General features: G+C 50.7%; 1 protein-coding gene across 1 annotated transcript; it reads left to right on the top strand.

Annotated features, from left to right (window-relative positions):
• The first annotated feature begins 4,709 nt into the window (after window positions 1-4,709).
• Window positions 4,710-6,280, top strand: LOC9266125 (zinc finger CCCH domain-containing protein 47-like). Its single transcript, NM_001424149.1, has one exon. It carries the CDS (start codon window positions 4,742-4,744, stop codon window positions 5,906-5,908), a length of 1,167 nt encoding a protein of 388 aa, NP_001411078.1. The 5' UTR covers window positions 4,710-4,741; the 3' UTR covers window positions 5,909-6,280.
• Window positions 6,281-8,537: the final 2,257 nt, after the last annotated feature.

Here is an 8,537-nt window from a genome sequence, read left to right as displayed (position 1 = left end):
TATAGGCCATTTTAGTTTTCACAAATCAAACTCCAACCACCTCAATTGGAAATCTGGCAAGCTTCGCGTTCTTGCCTTACCAGGAACCCGGGTTGGCTCCAACCGACCCCGCCCCGGCGTTCCCCAACTATTGGCATGCGAGGTTTCCCTGAACCGACTAGTTACTTAGCTAGGGTGTCCCATTCCACCTTGTGGTTGCACTTTGTTATGCTTGATGAATTTCCCACAGGAATCGGTCCTTATATGTGAATACGGGACAGTGCCACGCAGGCACAACCCCCGCATCGCGAGTTTTCACAATTCATTTTATTTTTAAACACACCGACACCACAGGTCGGGTTTTCAAGGCTTCTCAAACCCATTTCCCAATTTTTCGACAATCAACAGTGTATGTGGGATATTTGGTATACGCGCTCAAAGAGCACGGATACCGAAGTACCACAAGGGTGGAGCGACAAGGAATCAGGGTAGTACAACCTATAGGAATTAGTGCGACTACTGGGTAGGTCCGTCGGTTTGGCACGCAAACTGAGGCCAAGCAAGTTAAGTGTGTGACTATAATAATGCAAGTTGCAAACAAAATAATAATGGTTTTCCAATTATAGGAGCAATTGGTCAAAGGGTGACTTGCCTTGCTTAAGGTCTTCACGGAGCTTCATGAATCTTCGAGAAAACCCGCGATCGGCGAAAATCCGGTAACCGCAACTATACGCAAACAAACAAAAACCTAAACAAAAGACCAAGAAAAAGACCCTATTTAGAGTAAATAATAGTGCCATTAAATAGATCTCAATTTTACGGAATTACTGGAAGTTGAACGGAGTCAATCGGAAGAGCGGTTGGGAAGATATGAATTTTGGAAGTTTAATTGGAATTTCTGGAAGACGAGAAATGGTTTATGGAATTTATAGAAATAATATTCTCAAGAATATTATTGACAGTCACTGACGTGCGGGACCAAAGGAAAATGATTCATGGAATTTTGGAATAAAGAATTTTATTTATGGAACAAAGGAAAAAGATTTATTAAATCCCTTGGAAAATTAAAGGGATGAGGGATGTGATTTGGACTTATCTCGGGTGGCATTGGTGCGGCCCAAAGGGTTGAAGGAGGCTCGGCCGAGCCATTGGGCCGGGCGCTGCCACGGGGAGGCGGCCCAACAGAGGGGGCGCGGGGGAGAGAGAGACGGCTCGGTGGACCGATTCCACCACGCGGGGTCCCAGGTGGGGCCCTCTTGTCGGTGATACGGCCCACGGTGGGATGGGCGCACGCAAGGGCAGCGCTAGGGTTCGGGGGGAAAGCGGTCCACGCGCGGCGCGCGGGTGGACGCGGTGTGCAGCGGGCCCACGCGCAGCCTGTCGGCTCTCCGTGGACCGCGCGCGAGGGTGGGGGACGGAGGGAGGCGGCTGACCGAGGTCAGCTTTGACCCGGTCGCGTCGAGGTGGCGCCGACGTGGCGCCTACGTGGCAGCCACGCGGGCCGGGCGAGAGGAGGAAGAAGAACAGGAGCTCCAACCAACGGTGGCCGACGGCGGGGTTTCACCGGAGCACGACGCGGCGATTTGATCGAGAGGGAGTTCACCGGTACAAAGGGGAGCACGAGAGGGGTTGAGCCAACGGCTCGGATCCTTCGAAGAGGGGCTGACGACGACGAATCGCGGCGGCGCACGCCGGCGGCGAGAAAAGGGGGAAATGGCGGAGGGGTGACAGGGATTCAATTCAAGGCGGTGGGAGCGTGTCCGGGGTTCAAGAAATCCGTTTCCGGCATCGGATGGGGCGGAGGAGCACCGAGGAGGGCTAGCGACGGCGGCGGCCTCCGGAAGCGGGCGGCAATGGCGGCGAGGCCATGCCGAGCGGCGGCGAAGCTCGGGGCAGTGTCTACGCGCGTTCGATGGGCTAGTAGAGCTACCACGCAAGCTAGAGAGGGCGAGGGAGAACGAGGAAGGAGAACGGAGGGAGTCACTACCGAGTCGGGACGGCACGGTGACGAGTGGCCGACGGCGCGGGAGTGAGTTCTCCGTTCTCAGGCCGGGGAAGGGGAAGAAGGGGGGTGCTCGGAGTCCCGCGTCACGCGTCCTCGCACGCACCGGCCTCCCCGGTGCTTGGCGACGAACGGCGACGGCGAGAGCAGAGCGAGCAACAATAATAGCGCGGCGGTGATGGAAGTGAAACGAGAGGAGGATTCGATGGGAGGGGCTCGGGTTTTATAGGTGGCCGGGTGAGGAGCTTCGAGGGGAAGGAACCGACTCGGGAGAGGCGGTCAAGGAGAGGAGCTGGCGGTCACGCCCGTGGTCCAGGCGGCGACAGGCGGTCACGGGCGGTGTCGGGCAAAATGGAAAAAGGAGGGGGAAAAGGGAACTCTGTTCTTGCCGAAACGGGGAATGGGAGAGGGAGAGGAGAGCGCGTGAGGCAGAGAGTCGCGCTGCCTCCACGTCTTGGACGCACGCGCGTACAGGGTGGGGGCGAGCGGCAGGGCGGCATGGGCGGCCAGGGCTGACGCGGCGGCGACCGGGCGGTCTGCCACGCGCGGGCGAGCGCGTGCGCGATGCGAGGGCGCGGCGGAATTCAGAGGCGGCGGCGGGAATCGGCGCCGGGAGGGGAGAGAGCAGAGAGAGAGAGCGAAGACGGGAGAGAGAAAGAACGAGAGAGCGAGAGAGCTCTCTCTCGGCTCGGCTCGGCGCGTGCAACGCACGTGCGAGGCTGAGAGAGGAGAAACGGCTGAGAGAGGGAGGTGGGCTAAGGGGGGAAAACGGCCCACAACACCCGAGGGAGGTAAAATAGACTTTTGCAGGGAAAGCTGATTTGGAGAGAATTGGAGTTTGTATTTGGATTCAAATTCGATATTCGAACTCGAGGGTTCAGGGAGGAATCAAGGAAGACTCAAGGTAGGGTTTGATATTTTTCGGAATTGGGAGCGAGTATTTGCCGAGGATTCAAAGGATGCGATTGAATTTCGGAATTTGATTTGGAGATTTGAGTTGAAGGAGGAATTTCGAGGTGGAGGATTTTGATTTCGATGAGAGGGAACAACGGGATTGAATTGAGATCCTGGCACGACTTAGACTCTCACACAAAGAACGAAAATTTTCGCAATTAGGATTTTGCCGAATTAGTTTTTAACGTCTCACGAAAAGCTGAGCGTTACACACCGCCACCGCCACCGCCACGGCCACGGCCACGGCCACGGCCACCGACGATGAGAAGCCGCAAGGCGCGGCTGTGCGAGCGGTGGATGCAGGATGGGGAATGCCCAAATGGGAACGGCTGTCATGACCCCCACGGCTTGGAGGATCAGATAAGGGTGGCAGTGAAGAAGACGACCGACCGCGGACATCGGTGCACGGACTACTTGTTGGGACAGTGCAGGAATGGAGTCAACTGCACTAGACTCCATGATGTTGGTCCTTGATCGATCATAGGAATGGAGGATCAGGATCGGAGGAAACGCCCAGTTTCGGAGTCTCGATGATGATGATCTTACTGAATGTCTGAATCAGATGTTTTGTTTCTGTTTGTGGGTGGTCAGATCGATGAACCACTGCGTGTTTTCTGTTGTTCTCAGGTCGATCCGTCTTGAACCCATTTGGTTTGATTCGACTAGTAGTGTCCGTCCTGAGAAAAACTTGATGCATTGATCATATTGTTGATTTGTGTGCTTGAATTCTGGTTTTTGGATTCCGTTATTTCCATCAAGTATTGTTGCTTGCTTTCCTGGTTGTGTTCGGACTCAGATCAGGTGAGTGATATATTTCAATATTTGTGTTCATACTCAGATCAGATGAACAGTGTGTGACTGGTGAAAGAGTTGGTTGTAGTAACAGCTTACTCGGCTAATAATTGATATGCAGTTTGACATTCCAATATATGCACATGGATCTTACTCAGCTAGAAAGGTTCATAAACTGTTCTGAGAATCGTCATCACATATATGAAACTACTAGTGCAGGAACAAGAGAAACCTTGATGGAACATTAGTTGGAACTGAACTTGTGAATTACGGAGTATATCTCAGATATTTTCAGTTAGATTTATAAGTTTGTACATTTTCTGCATGCAGCCACACCATGCAGGGTACAATTAAACCTATCTCCACAAAGCAGTACTCAGACTGAACCTTTTGTTTAAAAAAAAGTAGTGCAACTAAATTTTTGTTTTATAAAAATCGTAAAATCTAAACCGAGAAACCTCTCGGTTTAGACTTAACCAGCTACGGGCATGCACTATTCAGTGTATTAGTAGCAACCAAAGTGAGGTCGCTGGATATGCCTAACCAGCGACGATCTCGTTACAGTCACGTCCCTTTCTAAAACTTAAATGCCATGGAAAAAATTTCTTTGCACTCCCTGGAAAAATTTACAAATGAATGGACATTTCGATCTCCTACAAAATTACTATGGAAATACGGAATGGCCCATGTGGCTTCTCTGGGAGCCCATTCGTGTTCCTCAAGTAAAAAAGACCACATCTGTGATAAACTTACTTTGGGCCGAAAGCAAATATCTTTTGGCCCACTAAACCTTGCTTCACCTTCTTCCTTCGCCCAGAGCAAAGCAAGCGCGACTCGAAGCTTCTCAACCCCGAGCTCGCCAGCAACTTGCACCGTGGACGCTGTCGTACAGCGCAAGCTACCCCTCGCCTATATAAGACAGCCTCTTTCTCTCTCTCTGACGGTCTGACCCCACCACGCGTCCACGCCCCCATTTGAAATCACACGCCTCGCCTCGCCTCGCCCTCCATCGAGATGGCCGATCCCAACGGCCGCCGCCGCCTCCCCACCGGTGATCCAGATCAAGCCAACGCCTCCCCGTCCCGGCGAGTCTCCGCCGTCGATGGCGTCACCGGCGGCGAGGGCAGGCCCACCTACTCCCACTTCCCCCCCGGCGCGTACGAGCCGACGGACGTGGCCTACGGCATCCGCGACGCGGCCAACGACGAGCGGGCGCGGGCGCGGGCTCGGGCTCGCCATGACCAGGGTGGCGGGGCTCATGACCACCACCACGACCGGCCCCGGCAAGACCAGCGCGGCGAGGCTCACCTCCACGACCTCCCCGGCGAGAAGAGCGAGGTCCCCGACGTCGGTCCATCTGACCAACAGGGGAAGGAAGCCTCCGACACCGACATGGCTCCATTGGCGGCGCTGGCAAAGAGATCCTACGACGTCAACTTCCCGCCGCTGCACGAGCACCGCGCCGCCCCCTTCCCCGCCCCGGCACCCGCATTCGCACCCGCACCGGCGGGCACCATGGGATCCTCTTCCGCACAGGTGCAGGGTGACGGGGCTCCTGACAATCACGACCACGACCCACGTCACCTACCCCGGCAAGACCAGAGCGGCGGAGCTCACCCCGACGACCTCCACGGCGAGAAGACCATCGGTTCAGGCTCCGATATCCTCGACGACTCCAAGAGAGGAATGATCAACGCCGGTCCCCAACACGGCCGCATCACCACCTCCAATGGCGGCAGCGGCAGCGGCAGCGACAAGGGCAAGGGGGTCTCCTACGCCGGGGACAAGCCCGCATCTAGCTCGTCGTCCTCCAGCTCTGCTGGCCAGCAGGGGAGCGACACCGACAAAACTCCTTCGGCGGCGGCGGCGAGCTCCTACGCCGTCAACTTCCCGCCGCTGCTGCCCGCACCCGCTCCCGTCCCCGCCCCCGCACCCGCACCCGCGGTCGCCGGCGCCATGGGTGTTGCCAATGCCCACCACAAGATTGCGCTGTGCAGCAAGTGGAGGAAGGGGAGGTGCCACAACGGGGCAGCGTGTCGCTACTCTCATGGCGAGGAGGAGCAACGAATTGTGCCGGAGATGAGAGTCGGCGGCGGGGGACGTCCGTGCCCGGAGCTCGCCGCCGCCAAGGGATGGTGCAGGTACGGGCTCAACTGCAAGTATTGCCATGGCGGCGTATAGGATCGAGGAGCAGCGCCATGGGAGGGGGGAGTCCTTCATCTTACAACGCTCGCGGAGGAAACACGTCAGGTTAGAGTCTGGATCATATGACTGAATCCATCCGAATCATCTGGTCAGCTGTTTTGCTTCTGTTGTGGTCAGATGAACCACTGCGTTTTTTGTTGCTAGATCGAGTCTACTCTAGTCATGCGTTTGATTTGATTCGACTCGTGAATCCATCCGAATCTGAATTCGACCAAGGACCAGTACACTTTTTGTTTCTTTTTTGGTCAGATGAACCACTGCGAGTTTTCGTTGTCAGGGTCTAGGGGAAAAAGATTACTAGAACCCATGAATTTGATTTTGAGTCCTAATAAACTTGATGCAGTGATGATATTGTTTACTGTTCTGTTATCTGCTCTTCATCTGGGGGAAGATTGCTTATGAAAATTGCTTTCTGGCAGCTGCTTGGGATTTGGGACCAGTACTGTTTGTTTCTGTTCTGGTCAGATGAACCACTGCGAGTTTTCGTTGTCAGGGACTAGAACTCCTGAATTTGATTTTTGAGTCCTAGTAAACTTGATGCATTGATGATATTGTTGAGCTCTCGATCCGGGGGGGATATTGCTTACTAACATTGCTTGTTTGCTGGGATTTGGGAATGTGGTGTACTAATATGGCTCTGCTTCCTCTGGAATCCATTTGAGAATGTTGATGCATTGATATATTTATTTTTTTTTAATCTGCAGTTGGTATAGTTATTGGTTGTTCTGATTTCTGGATTCAATCTAGAGTAGAATGTTGCTTACTTGGGAACATTCTTTCTTGTTTCTGGTCAGATCAGACACTGCTTATCAGGGGGTCTAGGAGAAGAAGACTTATTAGAACACATATGATTGATTCTTAAAATTTTGATGTTATTCTCAATTGTGGTCATGAATTCTGAATCCAATGGTTAACAAAATTTTGATCCTATTGGAATGATAACTTCTGATGGTGATGAGACCCTGGTCTCAATGTGCTGTCACTCTCACCTGAATCTGTGCTTCTCCACTTGAGCTGAATCTGTGTTTGTTCTGATATCTGGATTTGATTTGGGGGAAGATTGATCACTATTACAAAGTTGCTTGATATGCTGGCACAGGAGGCCTTGATGTTAGCACGCGCAGGAGACATGTTCACGTCAGGATAGAGTCTGAATTCATCTTAATCTGAACGAACCACTGTTTGTTTCAGGTCAGATCAGATCAGCCACTGTTTGTTAGGTGGTATAGGGAGAAGAAGTCTGTAATTAGAAAGCATTTGATCAGAGTCCTAAAAAACCTTGATGCTGTTTCTGAATTGCGGTGTGAATCCTGAAAATGCAACGGTTAAAATCGTGATCTTATTGGAATGATCAGGCTGACGAGACCCTGATCTCAATGTGTTCTCACTGTTCATCGGCGGCCTCACTGTTCTAATAAAATCGTCACCTTATTAGAACCCCACAGTAGAGCTAAGCTACGAAATACAAATCACTGTATAACTGAATCATGTAAAGCGATTATTGATGACAAGATTCTCAAAGTACATGCAGACAGAATATAGGAGTACTTCCTTTCATACATTCACTTTCTAGCTATGATCAAGCTTGCCTAAGATCGAGCGCTACTTTCTACTAAAGAGAGGAAAATATCTCCAAATATATGTTCAACCAACAGCAGCTCTGGAGGTTGAGTATGTTGGATAAGTATAGATTATTCAGCATTAGACACATCTCCAATAAAGCATCCAACAGGGAACCACTCATCAGCAACGGCAACACAGTAAGGATAATGAACAAATTATTCTTGGTAGATGAGACAAGCATCGGTATGGACCAAGCCGTCGCAGTTGCCACCGGGTGTCACGGCTCGTTGACAGTATCCGCAAAACCTTGCAGAGGTGGTCTCGCTTGCAAGACGAGTAGAAGAAATGTTTCCATGGACAGCCTTATTAGCTTCGTCACTTTTGTCAACTACAAAGCTGAAGAAAAAAACTCGACCATCCTGTGAGATATAGTCGATGACAATATCGAAGATCAACATTTTATCCTTGAGGACACCAAATCTTCTGAGGTTTTTTATATACTCGCTTTCTTCACAGTTGTCAGGCAATGGACCAACGGTTGCAATGTGCCTGTCTCCAATCCGGTAGAAGGATTTACCAATCCAACAAACTCGCTGGCAAAGGTACTTGGACATTTCATTAGCAATCCTCCTGATGACTTTGTTGGTTGTGCTACTCTAATGTATACCTGTATAATACAGAAAAAAAGGTTTTCCGATTAATTAATTAAGGTTAAACTGTTAATTAGGCAATACTGTAGTAACTAGGTAGGCTAGGTACTTCCTCTGTTTCATATTATAAGTCGTTTGACTTTTTTTTCTAGTAAAATTTCTTTAAGTTTGATCAAGTTTATAGAAAAATATCAAAAATATATTCTATTTTTAACACAAAACAAACATATTATCAAAATATATTCAATGTTAGTTTTAAAAAACTAATTTGATATTTTAGATTTTGCTAGTTTTTTTCATAAACTTAATCAAACTTAACAAAATTTAATTAGGAAAAAAAGTCAAACGCTTGTATTAAGAAACGGAACGAGTACGTACCTTGCGGCCGTTGA

The sequence above is a fragment of the Oryza sativa genome, chromosome 7 (assembly GCF_034140825.1).
Source record: "Oryza sativa Japonica Group chromosome 7, ASM3414082v1".
NCBI lineage: Eukaryota > Viridiplantae > Streptophyta > Magnoliopsida > Poales > Poaceae > Oryza > Oryza sativa.
The sequence above is the reverse complement of the archived record's forward strand: the minus strand, read 5'-3'. Positions and strand labels throughout refer to the sequence as shown.